The following is a 20,905-nucleotide window of genomic DNA, read 5'->3' on the forward strand; positions in this document are numbered from 1 at the left end:
GAGGCGTTGCATGGATTCTCTTGTCATTATCGTCATAATCGTAAAGTCCCATAATATCGTAACGCCCAATCGTCAGAGTGCCAAAAAAATATCATGACTGCCGATAACTCATTCAATCATAACATCATAACAATCATAACAACAGTCATTAAGCCGTAGATGGATGAAAAGAAAACCCCATCATCATGGCAAATCATATCAACCACCAACACCAAGGCGGCGGCGGACATTTATCAACACCAATCCGCACGCACTATGCAAGTCATATCATACATCATTGGAAAAAGAATACCCGCTAAGTAAAACGAAGATCGATCAAACTTTTTGATTGTCCGGGTTCTCTTCCATGGTCAGTACCATCTCAACCCCTCCCGGCCTAGTCAGCCGATCGATGCCGAGATGATCCCGCCCATCGAGGCCACGGTAGATGCCGAACCCGTACCGGGGAGCGGTGCGCTCCGACGGCGGCGTGACGATGAGCCGCGTAACGAGGTCCGTCTTTGCGCGGGGTTCTCGCAGCACGCTGTCGGCGAGGAGCGGGCTTTGGTGCAGGAAGCTGATGAGATCGGCGAGCGTGGCGATGCTGTGCGGGAGGTAGCGGCGGCGGCGGCGCGGCCAGATCGTGCCGCCGGCATAGGCGAGCATGTAAAGGGCGCAGGCCGCGATGAGGGCGTAGTACCCCGGTAGGTGCGCGGAGATGCGCACGGCCTGTTCCTGCGGGTACCACAGCGCGATGAAGATGCCGCCGGCCAGCACGGGGATGGCCAGCGAGAGGACGCTCATGAGCGAGGTGATGCCGACCTTGTAATGCTTGGCGATGAAGGCGAACACGGTCACCGCGATGGGCAGGTCGGCAGGGTAGGAGAGGAGCAGGCTGGTTTCGGCCGACGCGCCGCCCGGCGAGGAGAGCGACGCAAAGGGCTGCACGGCGCGGAAGTAGACGTCGATCGGCTGCCAGACCAGGAACAGCACCGTGCCGATCAGCGCCGGGATGAAGCTGTACAGGAAATTGGAGGCGGAGAAGCCGTTTGGGGCAGGCAATGTCGGTAGCAGCGGCTCGAATCCGCGTGGGATGGCGTTCTTGACGAAGCTCACCACGACAAATGCGATGAAGAGACCCGCGACGATCACGATCCATGCCAGGACAAACGTATCCCGCAGGTACCACACTGTCCACCGGTAGCGAGCCGTCGGCGAGTGCAGGTGCCGTTCGAACGACTGCTTCCGAAGGATGCTCTGGTGCTCCGGGTCCTCCATCACGGAACTTCGCCGGGTCTCCGTGTCAACGTTTTGCCCGGATTGCTGTTGCTGCTGCTGCTGCTGCTGTCGCTGCTGATTCGTACCCACCGCGTACTCCTCGCTGATGCCGTAGAAAATCTCCTCGCCGTCAATCAGCCGCCAGTATCCCAGTCGAAGCACGCGCTTTTTCAGGTCGGACGCCAATGTCGGGTTGATTTCCGAGCCGTCAAAGTCGCCCAGGATGTTCGACCGCTGGATCAACGGGATGAGATCGGCGAGACTCACGGGGTCCCAGAGGAGTCCGGTCCAGGTGCGGGCGAAGCGAGCCAACAGCAGAACCAGAGCAATCATCAGCAACCCGTACAGGGCGACAATGCACCAGCCGACCCCCTGAACAGTGGTCCATCGCCATGTGTTGTAGTACTTTGTTTGATAGAGGCAACTCAGCAGCGGCATCGAAAACAGATTGGTCAGCCACATCGCGACAAGACTGAATCCAACGAGCGGTTCGCCGTATCGGAAATGTACCATATCCGGGACCAGGAAGTTGCGCGGGATGATCGGAACACTTTGCAGAACGCCCTTGATTTGGCGCTCCGCCGCCATGATGCAAAACGGCACGGTCCGGTAGACCGCCGCCTGCACCACAAAGCTCCAGATTATCAGCATTCCGCCCAGAAGCTGTGGCAGATACTGAACCACAAAGTATCGCGATCCGCCCACCCCATCGTAATCCCAGAGACCGCCATGCCTTTGCGCCCAGACGTTGCTAAACACGACTCCGGCGATCATCAAAAGCACCAAGAGGATGTAGAGGGCGAGCGCCCACCACTGCAACACAAGAGGGACGTAGTTCAAGGGTGGGTGCTTCGGATCGTCGGGCGCGGGATCGACCGCAACGTAGACGGCATCCTTGGTCTCATCACGACGATCGAAACTCCGCTGAGCGTTGGGCGGTCTCCTTGGATCTATCACATCCTGCCCTGCGCGAGCGTAGTATCTCAGGCCGCCATCACCGACGATGCGCTCCACCGGGTACTCCGCGCTGTCGACGGAGCCCCGTCTCCCGACGCCCATGACTTCCTCATCGCGTGTCAGCTGATCAATTGCGAATCGAATATACGGACCGTCGTCAACACCTGGGGTCGGAGCACTGGTTTGTCGCTGCGGAATGTTATTATTATTCGGCTGGCCAGCATTGTCGGCGCGAACGGTACTGGAGGTAACTGGTCGACTTGGTTGCTGCTGCTGCTGTTGCTCGACCACGTGCTGTGTGGACATCGCAGGAACGAACTCCACTTGTTGCGGTTCAGTCAGGTTGGCTCTGGAATGCTGTGCCGACTGGAGCGTCAGGTGTGATGGCGGAGTCGCATACCGCACCACCGTCGCCTGGCTGCTGCTACTTTTCACCGACGACTGTTCGGATGGAACCGAGTAATAGTCGTCAGTGGTGCTGACGGATTGCTGCGATTGCTGGTGCGAGAGTTGCGGTGGTTGAATGCCTGTATATCGTTGGGCGGGTTAGCACTGTACAATGTAATCCATTGCGACGTCTCGACACTCTACTTACAATTGACGGCCTGGGAATGCTCCACGGCATTCATTGTGAGAATGACAGCATTGAGAATGTAGATATGTGGAATTGGGCGAGCTCCCCTGGAGCTCCCTCCATGATAACCACGAGGTGGTTGGGCTTCATGGGGGGAGGCTGGAAAAATCCCAGCCACCGCCGTGGCACACTCTTACTGGCAGATGCAAGGAGATTAGACATTTCCCAGCTATTTTATTGGTATTTTGATGATGCCAGAGTTTATTCCGAGTCAATCAAGCCAAGGGATGGATTTGCTCATTGCTGCCCAGTCGATGAGGCGGCGGGCCGGTGAGAGCGATGGATGGGCCGAGGTACCGAATCCAAGTACGGAGGAAACCCTAATCCAAGAACCTGAAACCAGCAGTGCAATCTATTGCCAGCTTTATCCTCGTTTCATCCTTTTCATTTCTCTCGATAATTTGTAGGGCCATTACTTTTTGTCCTCCATTGCTGTCGATCAAGTAAGTTAGTAATTAGGTACATGTAGTAGGTTCTTAATATAAAAGTCCCTACGGAATAGGTGGCTTGTTACCACTTACCACTCTAGTCCAGGAACCATTCACGAACTTTTAGAAGATCATGACTTTTTCATGGAAAAATTCTGAGTGAACTGACTTGATTGCAGGAGCAAAAGTGCTGTTGATGCAATTCCAGTTAGAGTCATCCCAGATGAACTCCTCGAATTGCTTATCCTTCCATTGTCCCAAGCTCCTGGCAGAGATCAAGTATCCTCGCTCTCCTCAGTACTATCTTTGACTGCGGTTTCTCTTCAGAGCATATCACCGTCTTTGGAAGACCGAATCGAGTTCCGATCGTAGCTTTCCACAAACACTCTGACTCAACAATAGATCGTGAATCAACACAGCGGCCACATTTGGATCGGAAATGCTAGGATGATCCTGTTATACAAAGCCAACCCTCTGCTCTTAGACGCCATGAAAATGGTGTCCGAACGCTAGCTCAGGTCTATCTCCCCATCTTCAACACAAACCGCTCACAGGTCAGCTGTCACCACATGGAGCTGTAGTGACAGTTACCACAAATGGAAACAACCGTGAATTCAACACCACCGGTCCTTCGCAGCACTCTGCAACAAGTGATTAGACAGTTCTTACCTCTGTCTACGGGTTTCTTCACCATTCATTCTGCATTTATCTCACACTGACCACAGACTCGTATCCATCGTCTCTATCTCTGCATCGCTGTCTCTGCTGTCTGAATCTGCACAGCACAACGTTCGCTTCCTCTCACCATGCCTCAGAACATCTCTCCAACTTCAGTGAACTACCTTGCCTTGAACAAGCTCAACGAACGCTTTGTCATCAGCCGCCGTGTTAGGCTGCCTCAGAAGTTCATGTTGATCAGTAGCTGATCGAGACATTTGCTGCAGACCCTGGGGCAGGTGCTATTCATGTGGATCAATGGAGATCTTGTGTGTTGTTCAAGTCATGGATCATAGAAGGTCATGCTGACCTGGCTTGTTTGCAGGAAGTCTTTGATATCCTCGACGCTGCCACTGATGCGGAGCTTGTAAATCAAATGAAGCATTCATCTTCTCAATGCTTGCGACATGGAGCTGACGTATGGACTCAACACAAACAGGCATTGGTTCAGCCCTACCTGGAGATGCCGAGAAAGAAACTTGTATGAGTTGATCTCTGTGTAAATGAATCTTCATACACCAGCTAACGGAGAGCAGCTCGAAGCATACCGTCGTCTGAACTCCGGCGAGACGAGACCCTACAAGTTCGGTCGACGTGTGCAGGCGCCCCAGAGTCCAGGAGCTGCGATTAGTGTCAAAGAACTAGAGCACATGCCGGTGCTAGATCTGATGCCCTCTGGATCCGACTATGGCTTTGTGAATCGTACTATGCTTCGTGAGTTCTTCAAAGCCGAAAGAAAAGAAACGGAACAGAAATAGCCAACAATGAGATTGAAATTGATGACAAGTGTCCGCGGTATATCTGCAACGAGGAAGGCAGTAACGACGGCAAGGGAGAGTTGGGTGTTGACAATCTTGAAGACCCTACCATCACGTCTTGCGTGCTGGAGGCGATCTTCGTATCGGTCGTACCTCCAGCCAAACAAAATATGGTTCTCATTACTGTCGTGGCTGTTCTTCAAGGACTGGCGAGATTGATCACGGCGGCTGTGAACTCGAGTGCTCGAGGGAATCGAATTGATTGAATTGACGAAATGATGATGATGATGAAGTGTTGAACGAAACAAACTACTACCTATCCCATTGTTTGTCTTCTGGAACTTCGATTAATGTCACGTTTATGGAGCTGGCTCTGCTGTCGAACAATTAATTCTACGAGGTTGTTTGCCTAAGTTCCTACTTCAAGTACTCTGGTAGTGACCTGAACAGGCTGAAATGATCGTAGACTGATGTACTCCGTACCTACGTAGCATCAGATACCTACGGAGTAGTGGAGACTGAGTCGGTGCGTCGACGTAAGGCAAGACTAAGTGGCAATACCAACATTACAGGCGCGAAACAATTTTGATCCCTATGTCCGTACTCCATATGTACGAAATCCACAACAACAAGGTAACAGAAGACGGTAACGACGTGTAATCTTCTCGACAAACACGAATGGTATCTGATTGCAGGTGGCTTGCAGGGTGTATGTGTCATTGACCTCTATAACGAAAAACTAGCCACACAGGAAGATTTTGTGTGTCCTTTTAAGCGAATATCACATGACCGGTGCCATGTATCCAACCCGTAATGCTCGTAAAACACCGTCTGTAACACCCGTAAATTCCAACACCATAGCTACAGTCCGCCGTAACTACTCGTACTCGTAGGTATGATTGGCCCGTCGACTTAAGGCAAGACCCGTGGCAATAATCGCTTACTGGCCCAATACACAATTTTCCAGACTGGCCTGGCGCACGGCCCAATCACAACAACCACTTCGATAGTCCTGCGTAGCACCATCGCATCCTCAATCTGAACATCTCCTCTCTTTCCCGCCGGAAGCACCCACCAGAAAAGTACGGAGTACCACAATGTCATTCCTCGCGCGATGGTGGGGTTCGCCCGCTCCAAAAGAAACGAAAGAAACCAATCCGACACCCCCGACAGAGTCGCACCCATCCCAACCATCGCCCTCCCAGCAAACACCACCCACATCATCCAGCACCGAAACCTCCCTTCCGAGCAATAAACCACGAATAAACAACAACCTCAAACTCCTCCTCGGCGGCGCCGTCTTCTTCGGCCTCTCCATCATCGTCACAAGACGTTCCCTGGCGCGGAGACGTATGGCCGCCATGCCACCATACTACACAAGTGCCCCGCTGCACCAACCGCGCGTGAACGGACCATTGGAGGCCTTTGAGGCGCTGAATATTGCTACGATTAATGTTCTTTCGCTAGCCATGATGGGTGTGGGGGGTACGCTGTATGCCCTGGATATCAATTCCATGGATGATCTGCGTCGGTTTGTTCGTTCGGGGATGGGAATTGAGGGTCGGACGGAGCAGGATGCTGAGGAGGAGTTGGAGGAATGGGTGGCGAGCGTGTTGGACAGGAGGGAAAGAAAGAACAGAGAAAAGAGATCGGACAGCGAGGGTGATAAGGGGCGGTAATGGTGACGCCTTGAAATCTTGACTCGCTTGCATCAGAGCGTTTTCGATCATGTATTACTACAGCTTTGTACATATAGCCGGAAAAGATTCTATGGCCCTTGCTCTTTGATTCCCGTACGTCGTTTCTCATTCAAACCAAGCCCATGATATACCTAATGATACAAATAAACAAGGATATCAAGACATTTGCTCATATCTCTCCCTTGCCAGATCCTTGGTCTTCTCCAAGAACTCTTCGTACCTATTTCTGGTCTTCCGTTCTGCCTCCTCCGCTGCATCTCCCAGTTTGCCGCCCTGCGCACCCAGCCCAACGCCTTGCACATAGGCTTCGGTTTGAATTGGTGCCGTGACGCCGGTTCCTTGCGCACCAAGACCTGACCCGGCCGACCAGCCCATTTTGCTGAGAAGCGCAGCACCTTTGGACTGTGTCGGTACGGCCGCCGGTTCCTCTTCCGCGACAGCAGCTGACGGCTTCGGCTTGGTCGTTTGTTTGGACGATCCGAATGCTTGCCGTCGCTCCCTTGCACGGTCACGGTATTCGGTGGCCGGTGGATCGTTTTTGTGCTTCTCCAGTTTCGCCAGAGCCCTGGCCTTGAGTTCTTCATTCTGCAGATTGTTGCGATGTAGTTCACTCAGTCGCTCGTGTCGATTCACTTCCGCCGCTGACTTGAATTTCCGCATGCATAAGTAGCAGCAATTGCGATTCAAATCCGCATAGGACTGGGTAGGGGGGGCAAGAGGTTCTGCATTCGAGCCACCACCCGATTCAGCCTCCTTTCCATCGCCGTCCTTGCGTTGAATTCCGTGGAGTTCTGCATGTCGATCAGACCAGAACTGAAGATGGGACGGGACAGCCATTTTCTTTGATGCTGCGATGCTAGAAGACTCAGTTTTCCTCTTCTTCGTCTTCTCCGTCTCTTTTCCAGTCTTGGACTCCGTCTTTGGCTTCTTGTCCAAGTCCTCACGCGACACCACCAGTTCCGTAACATAGCCCTCCTCATCCCAGTATTGCAATTTCATATCTGGATTATTCAGCGGACTGAAAGTGAACCGCACCGTACTCGGGGTTGGATTCAGAACAGGAACAAAGACTCCTGCATGAATGTAGCTTGCGAGGACCGGCCTCGACGCGATGGTAAACTTTTCCATAGAGTTGAATTTATTGAGCGCAGCTCTGGCATCCTGTATCCAATCAGCCTCGCCCTTCCCATATGAGGGCATGGCAACGTACATCAACGGTCGCAAATTCAGCGAACCCGAACTTCCAGCTTTCGTTTGTCCGCCGGTCGCGCACCAGCAATACACGTCGCAAAGAACCTTCCCTAGCGCCACTATTTGCATCGCCGGATGACGATGTAGGTTTGATGCCCTTGGGCTGTTGTTCACCGGACGCATTCTGCTTGTCAGTTTGGGATGGCTTGTACAGCTTGGTGACACCTTTGGCAAAGAGTTCTTCGGTGACCGAAGACTCCAGACCGCGGAAGAGGACGAATTGGGAGGGGGTGTTGTCTGTCGCAACATCGTTGTCACCATTGTTGGCGACGCGGGGCGGGGGGGCGGCGGCCGGCATCTCAGCGTCTGGGATCCTTCAGCAAGCAATCCATCTGTGAAAACGAAGGCACACACCTGCGCGATCGGCTTGGCAGCGGAAACATCTCTGACGAGTAGAGAAATTGTCGAAGAGGCACTGCGGAATTAGCCACGGGATCGAACTGACAACGTCGTGTGGGCGACTCACCATTCGACAAGTCCATTCGCCTTCCGGACGGGATCGACGATCTTCCCTCTCCCGGCTGTATGCGATTCGGACTTTGGTCCCCCGGTCATCCTCCCCTGCGTTCGGCCCACGGAAGTAGATATAAGGAGCATTTCGGTCCATGAAGTCACGAGAAGCGTCTAGGCTAGGAAACCGGAGAAACCCGATCTGCCGCGAGACCTCTGTCGTGATTTGGTTAGCAGAGAAATACAGTTCCAATGATGAATCAGCCATAAAACGTACTCGTCTGCCGGTCGCGGATGACTCGAATATCATCCAACTTGTCTAGGCCGTAATACTCTGAAAGTTCTCTCGCAATCTGTATAAACGCATCGACCGGACGGTGCCCGGCCAGAACATATCTCAGCTTCTTGCCTCTCCCAACAGATAATGAACCACCGTAGGATGCTTAGCGGTGATGAGCCAGCCTGGGAAGGAGTGGGCGAACGTCTTCTTCCAGCATATCTATTGGCAGACCCTCCATGATAACCTCTCTGCTTTCCGGCGGGCCATGATAGCGGTGGCGACTCCGGCTGCGGGTGCGACTTCTGCTGCGACTCCGATAGTCCGGCGAGCGATATCCGTCGCGGTCGCGGCCTCTGTATCCAGACCGTCCCCGCCGTGGGGGCGGAGACCGGCGGTAGTAATCTCGATCTCCTGATCCTGATCCGGAGGTCCACGCATGGTCTTTTGCATTGCGGACAGATCACTGTATTAGCACGAACTCGCGAACAACCTTGAACGTCCAGCCAAAGATGTCTTCATGTTGAAGTATGAATGTTACCATGTGAAGAAGAGCCCGCGCCGCCGGAACTATATCGTGGGTTGTCATCGTACATGCGGTCGTCATAGCGCGAGCGGTAAGACTCGTTGGAATGGCGATAATCCCCTTGACGATAGGCCATGATGAGACGAACAGGACTCAAGAGTCAGCCATGAGAAGCTCCAAGGAGTCAAGAAAGAATCCAAGTTCGAGGCTTGATGGACGGACGCTGTACTCCGCTAGTACCAGAATGGAATAGTGCATATTATGTAAGCAAACATGCGATCGCTAATTCGTCGCGGGCTTACTAAGGTTATCTCACCTTGGAGGAAGACTGATAACGATCCGAGTTCAACCCAGCTTCGATATCAATATCGCAATAAGAACATTCGCAAAGGAGGTTGCATGTTTTCGATTGGATGGCCACCAACAGGGAAATTCAATGAATACCTAACCAGCCGAAAGTATTAGCACAATAGAACGACGGGATGGCTCTATTTCCCCGGATACTGAACGTGAACCTCAATCGTTGATGTAGTACCTGAGCGGTGCCACGTAAACCCGAAAAACCGGTTATCCTTGCATTGTCGCATCTTGAATTGTCCAAAAGAACGTTCATACTGGTTCAACAGTAGGGCCGAGATCTGCTGGGCCTGCTGTTATGTACAGTACTCCACAACTCCCGGAGTTCATGTCCGACAATGACAGCAGCCCACGCCACTCGTAGTGGAGTCAAGATGACGGACTTTGAAGTCTGTTAGACTCGACGACAGCGGGATTCGTTCAGTTTCTTCTCCGGGGCGCACAAATTTCGCACCCTCGTGGCCATAGTACGATGATATGCACAGTCAAAGTGTGTTGAATTGGGAAATGTCATCGAACAAGCACATCCACAAACCCCTGCATCGAGCCTGGTGGAAAGAATGCTCCGTATACCAGATATGGCCGGCATCCTTCAAGGACTCCAATGACGACGGCATTGGGGACATCCCCGGCATTGTGTCCAAGTTGGATTACATCAAGAAACTCGGCGTCGACATCATCTGGCTGTGTCCGTCGTATGAATCGCCGCAGGTTGATATGGGGTACGATATCTCGAACTATTACAAAATCGATCCTCGGTATGGAACTGTCGAAGACGTGGAGCGCCTGATACAAGGCGCCCATCAGAGAGGCATGAAGCTCCTGATGGATCTCGTGGTCAATCATACAAGCGACCAGCACGAGTGGTTTAAGCAGTCGAGGAGCTCCAAAGACAATGAGTTTCGTAATTGGTATATCTGGAAACCCGCCAGATATGATGCGCAGGGGAACCGACATCCACCAAACAACTGGGTGTCGCATTTTCAAGGCAAGCTCTGAGCGCCTTCATAGCGCCATGAATGGACGGCTAACGAGAACGCCGCCTTTTAGGGAGTGCATGGACATGGGACGAGAAAACCCAAGAGTACTACCTGCATCTCTACGCAGAAGAACAGCCCGACCTCAACTGGGAGCATCCTCCGGTCCGCAAGGCCGTCCACGATATCATGCGATTCTGGCTGGATAAAGGATGCGACGGGTTCCGGATGGACGTGATCAACTTCATCAGCAAGGATCCCAGATTCCCGGACGCACCCGTTGAGAATCCGGAGCAAATCTGGCAGTGGGCGTACTGCCACTACGCCAACGGGCCACGCCTGCATGAGTACCTGCAGGACATCGGCAAGATTCTCCGAGAGTACGACGCGTTCAGTGTCGGTGAGATGCCGTACGTGCGCGACCCGGAAGAGGTCTTGAAAGCCGTTCGATACGACCGCAACGAAATCAATATGATCTTCCAGTTTGACCACGTAGACATCGATCACGGCCCGTTTGACAAGTTTGTGCCGAACCCGTGGAAGTTGACGGATCTGAAGAAGATGTTCAATTCATGGCAGACGTTCATGTATGAGAACGACGGGTGGAATGCGCTGTACTGGGAAAACCACGACCAGCCTCGATGCATCGATCGATACACCAGTGCGAAGCCCGAGTACACGACTGCCGCTGCGAAAATGCTGGCGACTGTGCTGGCGTTGATGTCGGGCACGCCATTCATCTACCAAGGACAGGAGCTCGGGATGCGCAACGTGCCGAAAGAATGGGGCATGGATGAGTACCGAGACATTGACTGTTTGAACCATTGGAAGGGGTAAGCTACAAATCAGTTCCTTGAATTACCTCGTCAAGTGAAAGGAAAGTTTCTGATCATTATTGCAGGCATCTGGCCAAAGATCCCGAGAACACCGAGGCCCTCCAGGTTTACCGCGAGCAGTACCAACGGAAATCACGCGACAATGCCCGAACGCCGATGCAATGGTCCGCTGCGGCACACGCCGGCTTCACGTCGCCGACGGTGACGCCGTGGATGAGCGTGAACCCGAACCACAAGACTATCAACGCCGAGGCGCAATTGTCCGATCCCAACTCGGTCTTCAACTACTGGCGCACGGTGCTGGGTCTCCGCAAGCGATATCTCGACATCTTCGTGTACGGCGACTTCGTGATGCTGGACTTTGCCAACGAGCAGGTATTTGCGTACACGCGCCAGTTTGAGGACCAGCAGGCCCTGGTCCTGTGCAACTGGACCGATGAGCCGGTGGTGTGGGATCCGACCGCGCACTCGGTGGGTAAAGTCCAGGAGGTGCTGCTCAACAGCTACGGCGTAAGCGAGAAGTACCAGGATAAGCATTGGCCGTTGCGGCCGTATGAAGCGGCGGTGTTGCTTGTGGAACCAACGAGTTGATCATTGGAGCCCGTGTTTTTTTTTTTTCTTCTAGGGTAATTATTTATTTATCTGAACAGAACAAGTTATCTGAACAGACCAACCTGATGAACGTTAGGATTCAAGTCATCATAGGAACCCTCACTTTGCCCTGGATGAGTAAACTTTACCAAGATCATTAACCCTAACCAACTACCGAGGTGGAACCGATCCACGATCGCCAATGTTTCATAACTAACGGGGGGATTCCGAATCTCCGATAAGCCAGCCACTCTGTCCTCCAAAAAATAAATATCTTTTTTTTCCCCTGAATCAAAACCTCCATTTGCTCGTTCGGGTGATGAAACGAAACAACCCCTTCGTTACGGATGGCTTCGTATAAAATTCCCCACAAATCGCGCGGAACTTCTGGAGAGATGATATCATGATCAGCTAACCTGAAACAATGGATCGTCGCAAACTACTGTACCTCTATACATCCTCCGTACTTTGTACCTACGCAATAAACGAAAGTCGCCATTTGAAATGCCGCGTCATGCAAAAACTCAAAGAATACCCAAGGTGGACCGTGTTCGGCAGAAAAGGCCATGTCCAATCCTTCCCGTCGGTTAGTTTTGAGTTTGGGATTAAGTATGGAGTACACATATTAGGCTTTTTTGGAGAGAGATCCAGGAATCTCAGAGGAGGGGAGGGAGTTCCCGGTCCAATTGAGGATGAAGTTTTCGGCCTCGCATCTCTCGTTCTTGTTCCCCCCGAGAGCCGAGGGAAAAAAAAAAAAACCTCCAAGGGCTTGGACCCAAAAGTGCGGAGCACATTCAACGGGTTGTGACTCGTATGTATGTGGTGCAATACGTATGGAGTCCTTCGTCCCGCCAACCCAGCAAAGCAAATCAAATCAAATCCACTAGTCAGCGGCAGAGCCGTGCCCTTGCGTCGTCTCGGGCGGAGTGGCGGTCCTCCGGCGGGGACGTTCGTTGGCGATGAAATTTTTCATGACAATGCTTCCGTCATAACCAACCATCGGCTTCCTTTTTAGTGCTTGAGCTATGTACGGGGTATGCACTGTATATGTATGTAGTCCACAGACCACATTCCTCTCATGTGGATTGTGGATTTTGCACAAGTTCTTCGCTTTTGCACTTCGGCATGGTGATCGTCCTTCGGCCCAAGCCTTGATTGTTCATGACTTGGGCCGCCGGTATAATGAGCCGGAGCTACAGTCCCTCCTAGCAATGTATTGAACTGCCAGGCGCAGATTTATCGGCCGGAAAATAAGTCCTATTCAATTCTGCTTTCTTGTATGTGCCTCTGCGAGTACAACGTACGTACTCGTCCCAGTACATATGAACCTTCTCCTGTTGAGTCCGTGGCTTCTTCCGCCTGGTTGTCCCTCATGCTGTACATTGGTCGCAAGTCACGCCGCTGGATCACGCTCGTCGCACCGCTCTTAGGATTGGTTCTCCTGCTGCAACTCCTGACAGACTGGGGGGTGGTGCCAATCTCCAACGAGAATCGATTCCGCTGTCCGTCCGCCCCGGGGATCGAGGACGTCCTGGTGATCTTGAAGACGGGCGTGACGGAAGCGCGCGAGAAGCTTCCAGTGCATGCGCGGACAACGCTCAATTGTCTTCCCAACTATGTCGTCTTCTCGGACTTTGAGGAGGAGATTGAAGGAATCCAGGTCCACGATGTCCTCCGCAACGTCGACCAGACCGTTCGATTGCGGGTCCCGGATTTCAACATGTACAACCGTCTCCGCGCCTACGGACGAGCCGGCCTGACGTCGGCAGATACCACCAAGGAGGAGAACAGCCCCTTTGGCATGCCCAACAATCCGGGCTGGAAACTGGACAAATGGAAGTTCCTGCCCATGGTCGACGAGGCGCTGAAAGCGAAGCCCGACGCCAAGTGGTACGTGTTCATGGAGGCGGACACACATCTTGTCTGGCCCAATGTCATGGCGTGGCTCTCGCGGCTGGATCCAGACGAGCCACACTACCTGGGCACCGAGACGCAGATCGGCGCCGTGCGGTTTGGACACGGAGGATCTGGCTTCATGGTTTCGCGCAGAGCCATGCGGATGGCGTCAGCGCACCGCGCGAACCACGTCGACGAATACTATCAGTATACGGAGTCGCAATGGGCGGGGGATATGGTCCTGGGGAAGCTGCTCTCGGATGCCGGCGTCGAACTCAACTTCTCGTGGCCCCTCTTGCAAAATGCGAAGCTCGGCGAGATCGAGCCGTTGACAAACCGGTTCTACCGCCAGCCTTGGTGTTTTCCCGTGGTCGGATATCACCATCTCGACCCGGCGGACGTGGAGAGAATGTGGCGGTTCGACCAGGAGTGGTTCATTGACGTAAGAAAAGCGAGATCCCTTGCTGTGCCGACCCCGTCCGAAAACTGACCATCTCGACAGAAACAGAACTCGATCTTGCTCCATTCGGACGTTTTCCGTGAGCGCATACTCCCAGTGTTACCCACCGACGGCATGATCTGGTACGACTGGGACAACCTTTCTGGCGACGTCGAGGAGGGTGTCTATACCACGATCCGCGACTGCGCCGCCGTATGCGAGGCCCGTCCGTCTTGCTCTCAGTACGTTTTGTCGCCTATCAAAGACCCGGAGCGCCTGGACGATGACCCTAGGTATGAATGCCGTACCTTTGAATCTCCACGGCTAGGGATCAGGAGACGGGGAGCACAGTCTGGTTGGTTGAAGATGAGAATAGAGGATAAGGCAGACGCCCAAGGGTATTGTTCTGGGCCACAATGGGAGTGATCTCTGTTGGTTTGGGAGCGGGATTCGGCGTTGGTTTTGGAGGTTCTCTCAGGTACGTGGGTGTCTTGGGGTTCGAATGACATGATTTGTTATGTACATAGACCATAGACTTGTGTGTTCCGTATAGATGATCAAGAAATACAGACATCTAGGTAATTAATCGTGGACGTCAATTTCTCGACGCTTGTTCAATCTTCTTAGTATGCATGGCGACCAATTGTGGCACAATCAGACTCTCAATCTCAATGTCGACATGTTCAGAATCATCGCCGCCGTCGGCAGCATGTTTCTCAGTCGTACCCGCTGCAGACTCGTCCCCCACGGCTGGCGTTGTTGTTGTTGTTGTTGTCGTCGCCGAGGATGCACCCTGTGACGCGTCTTTGCGCTCGGCCAATCCAATCTGATCCTCGATGCCGGAGACACTCTTGCTTCTCCGTGCCTTGGGGACGCGAATCCAGCGCTCATACGGTGGGTCCGGTGTCACAAAGACCACTTCCCACTTTCGCGTCGATAGTAAATTGCCGATCACTAGATGATGCGAGTACCGCTGCAGAGATGTGCGGGCCTTGTATACCAGAAGATTCGGGTCCGTTTCCAGCTTGAAAGAGACGATCATGCTGTTAGCTGGCGACCAGCCATCCACGAGACGGTGTAGGAACTTGGGCACCGGGTCCAGGTCGATGATCAGTTTCTTGGACTTGGCCGGTGGATGCGAGTCGTCATTGTACCCCGTGTAGACATCCTCGGGGATATCGCTGGATTGGATCTTGTGTTCTGCCATGCGATGTCGTGGGATGAAGAAGTCGCTCACTGCGGCGGCCAGATAGAACATTGCATTGGCGCCGAGGGGCCGCATGATATTCGCAATCGACCGGAGCTCGAACATGTACTCGGTTACGGTGGTGAATGGCAGCAACAGTAGTAAGTTGTTGTTCTTTGCGTAGCGATACTTGCGCAGCACGTCCCGCATAGCGTCTTGGTACTCATTGCGGACGACGATCCTCCCGGAACCGTCTGGACCTCCGTTGTCGTCCTCATCCATAAAATCCAAGAAGCAGTTGGTCGAGTGGCTGTAGTGGCGCGAGTAAGGCAACAGACTGAACTGGCGATGCAAAAAGATCACCGCGTACCCCGCCTCGAGGAAATACTCCGCGGATGTGGCACCTCGCGTCCCTGCGCTGAAGTTATCGATGAACCGCACCGTCTGATTCTCCAGCGGCACCGTCGTACCGCCTGATGTGACCAGCACGACCCGGCGGTTGGCCTCGACATGGTGAGCCACAAATGCCCGCGCCAGCGCCTCGTGTTTTTCGAGCGCTTTCGGGGGTGGATAGCTGTTGAAATAGGCGGATTCAGCCTCGGTCGGCGAACTATGCTCGGCTGACATGGTGTAGGGGGATGCGTGGGTATCCAAAGTACAGTACACTAGAAGCACTAGCCAACCTATGAGTGCCTCTGGAAATGTGCGGGTTCTATCCGATGCTTCCGGCGAGAGAGCAAGAAGGGTACCGACTTCCAACCAGCGACGAATTTATTCGAGGCACTCCATTCGCCTAGGAAATGGTCAGCATGTTTTCGACATGATGCGATTTGTGCCGCATCGAACTCGATGTATATAGTACAATCTTCGTTGGTACCTGGAACTTACTGTGATGTCGTTTGCCCCTTTGATCCCAGTAGGTAACAGCTAACCTCCGGCCCTCGATGCGGCGATCGGTCGTCACAAGAGACGGAGCGAGTTGAATACTGTGCATTCGCCAGGCTTTTATTTTGTCGCAGCAGCACCGGGCAACCGTATGTGATGAGATCTACTCCGTAGATAGAGGAACTGTAGCAGGGCAGGGATCCGCGACCGGTTTTTGAGTCAGGCGGTCGAGGTTCCGTGACCAGCAGTCCCTTGGCGATGGTCTCAGAGCTTGATTTTCGACGACAGTAAGCTTTCTATTCTCTATTGCCAGAAGATCACATTTTTTAGTTTTTTTCATCTTATTTGTACGGAGTTCAAGAGGCGAAGAAGAGAAGAGGTCCAGCAAACTGCAGAGTGCCGACTGAGGTTCCCCTCATCGGCTCTACGGAAACTGTGCCGATGGTTCGCTCCTGCCTCGGCGGACTTCCTTCCGACAGTCCTACAGTCCAGTACTTGGTGCTTCCACACTCCAGTCTTTCTCTCCCTACGTCTCTGATTCGAATCACCATCAGAGGTTGAACATCATGCATCAACAGCGTGAGGAATACATCATGTAAATAGTACTGTCCCAACTGCTGAAAAACCACAAGATCGTAACCAATCCTTGTTCAAATCATCCCGCGTGTCGGACAACGAGCTACAGATATCGACTGCGAAGGGCCTGGCTGATCGTGCTCATCCGGCTCGCCATTCCTCCGTGCTGCATGTTGCTCAGAAGAGCCTCTTCAAGCGCGGATTGCGTGACGCTGGCGTCTGGAATTGTAATGAGCAAAAGTGACCCCGATTGCTCTTGTATGACTTACCATCCAAATCACTGAAGCTGCTGCCCATGCTCGAAGTGTTCTCACTGCTATGGGTCGCGGATCCCGGACGTCGTGGACTGCGACGAGCAAGGTCCCCGCCAACTCGCTGCGGGCTGAGTGGGCCTGATGGGCGTCCGGGCCCGTTCTGCGGGCTGGGAACGGCTACGCCGAAACTTTCTGAGCTATTCAATGATGAAGCTTGCTGGCTGGACTGTCGAGACGAAGCAACATGAGTTGTGTCCCGTCGACCGATCGTGTCGAGCGTTCGATTACCCTGGCGAAGCGTCGAGTGCAAGTCCCGCCCTGATGGCTCCGCCTGGGGTTCGCTCGATAGTGGTAGGAATGCCGGAGATTCGTCGTCGTCATCTTCGTTACTGCGGAGACCCGGTTTCTGAATTGAAAACTTCCCAAAGCGGTGTCCGCCTCCGGGGCGGCGATTGAGCATGTCATCTTCCGAGTCTGACTCTGTTTCTGACTCGTCCGATTCTGACAACGGGGGGCTTCTTTCTCTGGCTTTGGGCGGCTTTTGTAACACCGCCAGGGACGGCCGTTCCCTTCGCGACGTCGGACGTTGACCCGAGTAATCTTCTCGGGGTGTCATGGGAGGGGGTGACGATGCTTCTGTTGCTCCTTGGGTTTGAGTCACGGTGTTGGCCGAGTTTGTGCGTACTGAGGGTGCTATGTTCGTTAGAAGCCTCCATTTTGGGGGAAAAATAGTACAAACCTCTGGCCTTCGTGGCAGTGACGGGAATATCCTCCAGTCGCCCCGTCGGCGTTTCTTTGGCCAATGTAGACAGTTTGGAAAGCCCCCGCGATCCTGCTATTGTCAACGAAGGCGGACCTGTGGCATACCAAGCAATCATTGCTCACCTCCGCTCGCTACCCGCCTCATAGGCTGTCCGCCCAGTGTACCACTCCCTGAAACTGACCCAACGCCGGGTGACGGGGAAGCGGAATGCGTCGTACCGACCCTGCGCATCTGTGCTCGGACCTGAGACAACTGCCGGTCGTATAGCCAGGCCACCTGCTGTAGGAGGAAAGGAAGGGTAACATCAAATTCCTCGGCACTGGATCTGTCAGAGGCACGTCATCCATCGCACAAGATCATCTAACGTACATTGCTTTCCCTGCACGATGTCAGCAACGGATCAATCGGTGATGAGGATCGTGACCATACAATCGATATCATCGCCCTTGGTTGGTCGGGAGAGTATCTCCCAGAGAGCTCGGTCTTTGGTAGCATTCCAATTTACCTAGAGCAATCAGCACGAGTCAAGTACCATGCAGAAAGCGACACACTGGAGGCGGATCGATGAAGTCCCCTCGCGGGAAGGGCAGGCGAACGAAAACAGTGTAATGAACGTCACCGTCACGGGGATGACTGGCCATATTGCCGCTGATATCTGGACTATTCATGCTCGCAATGTGAATAGTATGTACTAGAGAGTTTCGAGTGACTACGCGCGTGGACGTATACTCGTAGTACAGCAGTTGACTCGGAACGGAGCTCTATCTCCATGATGACAGAGCGGCTTGATCTGCGTTCACTAATCCAATTTCGGTTAGAACTTTGACTGACAATTACGCTATCCCAATGGAGACTAGCTTCAGAGCCGCAGTCCACGTGATCTTCACGTGATTACCGATCAGCATAAACTAACCCACTAAGGCAGGTATAAATTCTCCGTACGGTACGGAGAAAATTACTCCGTACGGTCATGACTTTCATGGAGCAACTCCTTTTCTCACCCTCGAAAAGTATAGGTTACTATCAATGCAGAGATTGAACACTACTGTCGTCGAGCAATTCAGCCGTCACTGTGACAACAAAAACTAATGGCCAATGGTGTGTACTTCGTATACATACCTCCCGAAAATCAAATGTTTCAAACCGCGATAATTCCAACAGCAAGTCGCAAAAAGGGGGTTTTCTCCGTCCAACCACAATCTGTGCTCCATCTGCCACGTGGAAGTCACGTGATATAAGTCCGATCCCACCAGAAAGCTTCATTATTGCTTTCTCGACGGAATCGGGGTTTCCCGGGGATGCCAGCAAAGGGCATTTCTTCTACTACACAATGTGTCAATGCGATTCTTGTAGAATGAGAATGTCGGATTTTTTTTTTCTCCCTCATGTTTCGTCAGCTCGTGATGGAAACCCAGAGGCTGAGAAGCCGGAGGATTATGTATGGTGGACTGGTGGGGCTCAGATTTGCCGTTCAGTTCATATAGACATGCATGATGCAGGGGCCGGGCGCTCGGCTCGGATTCGAGAAATCTGTTATCAGGGCCTCTTTTAGAGCCCACACGGTGTCCTCAATTCTGCATTGACAGCTGTGTTTCCGCCTCTCCCGATGCCTTTGCAGGAGGTCAGGCAGCTGGTTGCCGTCAATGGACGAACACCGATACCGAACCGAGGTCTTACGTTTGCACGAAGACGAAACCGAAGATTCTGTCGAGGAGCGACTACTCGTGACAGCCGCCAATCTCGGCTTGAAAATTCCAGATGTCGAACTCGCAGCGTCGTCGGCCGCATCGATAAACTCGGCCTCGCTGGGCAGCACAGTTCTATCCAATCATGTCACCTCTTCCTTGCGCGCCTCCATGGCCAGCAGCTCGCTTTCCGACGCGGAGCGGTCCGGGTCGACGTCAGTTGACCAGCTGGCCAGTTCCTTCTCGAACACCACGATATCCGACCATGTGCCGTCGACGTACTCTTGGTCGCCTCGGCCAATGTCGATAAGTTCGTTCGATGACCGATCCCCATCGGTACGGGTCAAGGATCGGCCACAGATTGCAGCCAGCCCAACGGAACGGAAACGACATAGCTTGCTAGGAGCCATTGGCAAGTCGCTCCGCAAGCGGCGACCAGCGTCGATGATGACATTGTCCTCAAATCCACGAGTCCATGCTCAAAACCCACAAGGGGGCATCGACAAGTACACAGTTGAGACCAAAAGCGAGGCAGCACATCTGCCACAGCAGTCAGAGGTCGACAAAACAGTCGCTACGGAAGTTCCAGTGTATGATGATGCCGCAATGCAACGTAGCCTGAACAATCCCGAGTTGATCAGGTTACTGGAAAAGCACAAAGCCGAGCGGGATCGGCTCATTGCTCTACGGGAGGATCTTCTGGAGTTATCCAAGACTCGGCATCGTGAAGTTATTTCGGAGAGGAAGATACGAAATGAGCGCATAGAGAGGCAACGAGAGGAGCAGGTAAAGACTAGTCTAGACTTTTTCTTTCTTCTGTCCGTTCCTAACAGCTAACTCGGATATGACAGAACGCCGCCATCCTTGCCAGAATGGAGGAACGTCAATTGCAGATGGAGATGGATATGATGGATGAGTTCCGGAGAGCCAAGCAGAATTCTGAAACGCGCATCAAATACATGCAGCGATACGTGGATGGTGCGACAACCCCCGAGTCTCCCACATCGGGGTCCCAGTCGAGCCTTGGCCTTAATCAAGCTCAGCCGACTCGCCATGTCACGCGCCAACAGTGGCAGCAACTGGAGCAAGAGCTTCGTGAGCTGGACTCGATGGATCGGCTCCACCAAGCGCGGATCAAGGTGCTCCGGGAGCGACAGGAGCGCCAGCTCCAAAGCACCACCGCCCGATTGGAAAAGGAGCTCCAAGACCTGGTCAATCACAACATCGATGCGATAGCCGAGCTGGAGCGACAACACATGAAGGAGCAGCAAGCCATCAGGCAGGCGTTCGAGGCCAAGAAGGCCAGACTGCGTCGTCGTTGGAATCTCGAGGAAGCTATCCTTCGCAAACGACTCGAGGAAAGAGACGGACAACCGTACGGACCTCTACCAGAGATATCATTTGATATCGACCCGGTCGTGGAGCGTTCGCGTTCGATGCGGCAAAGGTCATTTTTGGATGATGCGTCTTAAAGTGTATGAGATTGCATGTTTTTCTACGACCTC

The 20,905-nt window shown here is 53.1% G+C and overlaps 10 protein-coding genes across 10 annotated transcripts; 4 read left to right on the top strand and 6 right to left on the bottom strand.

Moving 5' to 3' along the window:
- Positions 1-315: 315 nt before the first annotated feature.
- On the bottom strand, positions 316-2,843 carry VTN31DRAFT_5380 (uncharacterized protein; the record flags this gene model as incomplete). The annotated part of the gene is made up of 2 exons (XM_069405873.1): positions 316-2,741; positions 2,810-2,843. The coding sequence occupies 2 exons, from the start codon at positions 2,841-2,843 to the stop codon at positions 316-318; spliced, it is 2,460 nt and encodes an 819-aa protein (XP_069259537.1).
- A 3,005-nt stretch (positions 2,844-5,848) lies between these two features.
- On the top strand, positions 5,849-6,430 carry VTN31DRAFT_5381 (uncharacterized protein; the record flags this gene model as incomplete). The annotated part of the gene is made up of 1 exon (XM_069405874.1): positions 5,849-6,430. The coding sequence occupies one exon, from the start codon at positions 5,849-5,851 to the stop codon at positions 6,428-6,430; it is 582 nt and encodes a 193-aa protein (XP_069259538.1).
- A 177-nt stretch (positions 6,431-6,607) lies between these two features.
- Positions 6,608-8,171, bottom strand: VTN31DRAFT_5382 (uncharacterized protein; the record flags this gene model as incomplete). The annotated part of the gene is made up of 4 exons (XM_069405875.1): positions 6,608-7,612; positions 7,662-8,008; positions 8,057-8,117; positions 8,169-8,171. 4 exons carry the CDS (start codon positions 8,169-8,171, stop codon positions 6,608-6,610), a joined length of 1,416 nt encoding a protein of 471 aa, XP_069259539.1.
- A 1,648-nt stretch (positions 8,172-9,819) lies between these two features.
- Positions 9,820-11,716, top strand: VTN31DRAFT_5383 (uncharacterized protein; the record flags this gene model as incomplete). The annotated part of the gene is made up of 3 exons (XM_069405876.1): positions 9,820-10,300; positions 10,363-11,122; positions 11,191-11,716. The coding sequence occupies 3 exons, from the start codon at positions 9,820-9,822 to the stop codon at positions 11,714-11,716; spliced, it is 1,767 nt and encodes a 588-aa protein (XP_069259540.1).
- A 163-nt stretch (positions 11,717-11,879) lies between these two features.
- On the bottom strand, positions 11,880-12,174 carry VTN31DRAFT_5384 (uncharacterized protein; the record flags this gene model as incomplete). The annotated part of the gene is made up of 2 exons (XM_069405877.1): positions 11,880-12,103; positions 12,165-12,174. The coding sequence occupies 2 exons, from the start codon at positions 12,172-12,174 to the stop codon at positions 11,880-11,882; spliced, it is 234 nt and encodes a 77-aa protein (XP_069259541.1).
- Positions 12,175-12,995: 821 nt separating this feature from the next.
- Positions 12,996-14,102, top strand: VTN31DRAFT_5385 (uncharacterized protein; the record flags this gene model as incomplete). Its single annotated transcript, XM_069405878.1, has 1 exon — positions 12,996-14,102. The coding sequence occupies one exon, from the start codon at positions 12,996-12,998 to the stop codon at positions 14,100-14,102; it is 1,107 nt and encodes a 368-aa protein (XP_069259542.1).
- Positions 14,103-14,646: 544 nt separating this feature from the next.
- On the bottom strand, positions 14,647-15,864 carry VTN31DRAFT_5386 (uncharacterized protein; the record flags this gene model as incomplete). The annotated part of the gene is made up of 1 exon (XM_069405879.1): positions 14,647-15,864. One exon carries the CDS (start codon positions 15,862-15,864, stop codon positions 14,647-14,649), a length of 1,218 nt encoding a protein of 405 aa, XP_069259543.1.
- Positions 15,865-15,920: 56 nt separating this feature from the next.
- Positions 15,921-16,231, bottom strand: VTN31DRAFT_5387 (uncharacterized protein; the record flags this gene model as incomplete). The annotated part of the gene is made up of 2 exons (XM_069405880.1): positions 15,921-16,030; positions 16,126-16,231. The coding sequence occupies 2 exons, from the start codon at positions 16,229-16,231 to the stop codon at positions 15,921-15,923; spliced, it is 216 nt and encodes a 71-aa protein (XP_069259544.1).
- A 570-nt stretch (positions 16,232-16,801) lies between these two features.
- Positions 16,802-18,356, bottom strand: VTN31DRAFT_5388 (uncharacterized protein; the record flags this gene model as incomplete). Its single annotated transcript, XM_069405881.1, has 7 exons — positions 16,802-16,917; positions 16,968-17,645; positions 17,692-17,784; positions 17,838-18,034; positions 18,085-18,094; positions 18,145-18,220; positions 18,267-18,356. The coding sequence occupies 7 exons, from the start codon at positions 18,354-18,356 to the stop codon at positions 16,802-16,804; spliced, it is 1,260 nt and encodes a 419-aa protein (XP_069259545.1).
- Positions 18,357-19,358: 1,002 nt separating this feature from the next.
- VTN31DRAFT_5389 (uncharacterized protein) lies at positions 19,359-20,872 on the top strand (the record flags this gene model as incomplete). The annotated part of the gene is made up of 2 exons (XM_069405882.1): positions 19,359-20,186; positions 20,252-20,872. The coding sequence occupies 2 exons, from the start codon at positions 19,359-19,361 to the stop codon at positions 20,870-20,872; spliced, it is 1,449 nt and encodes a 482-aa protein (XP_069259546.1).
- Between the last annotated feature and the right edge of the window lie 33 nt (positions 20,873-20,905).

The sequence above is a fragment of the Thermomyces dupontii genome (genome assembly GCF_041956625.1).
Source record: "Thermomyces dupontii strain NRRL 2155 unplaced genomic scaffold VTN31scaffold_5, whole genome shotgun sequence".
Lineage (NCBI taxonomy): Eukaryota > Fungi > Ascomycota > Eurotiomycetes > Eurotiales > Trichocomaceae > Thermomyces > Thermomyces dupontii.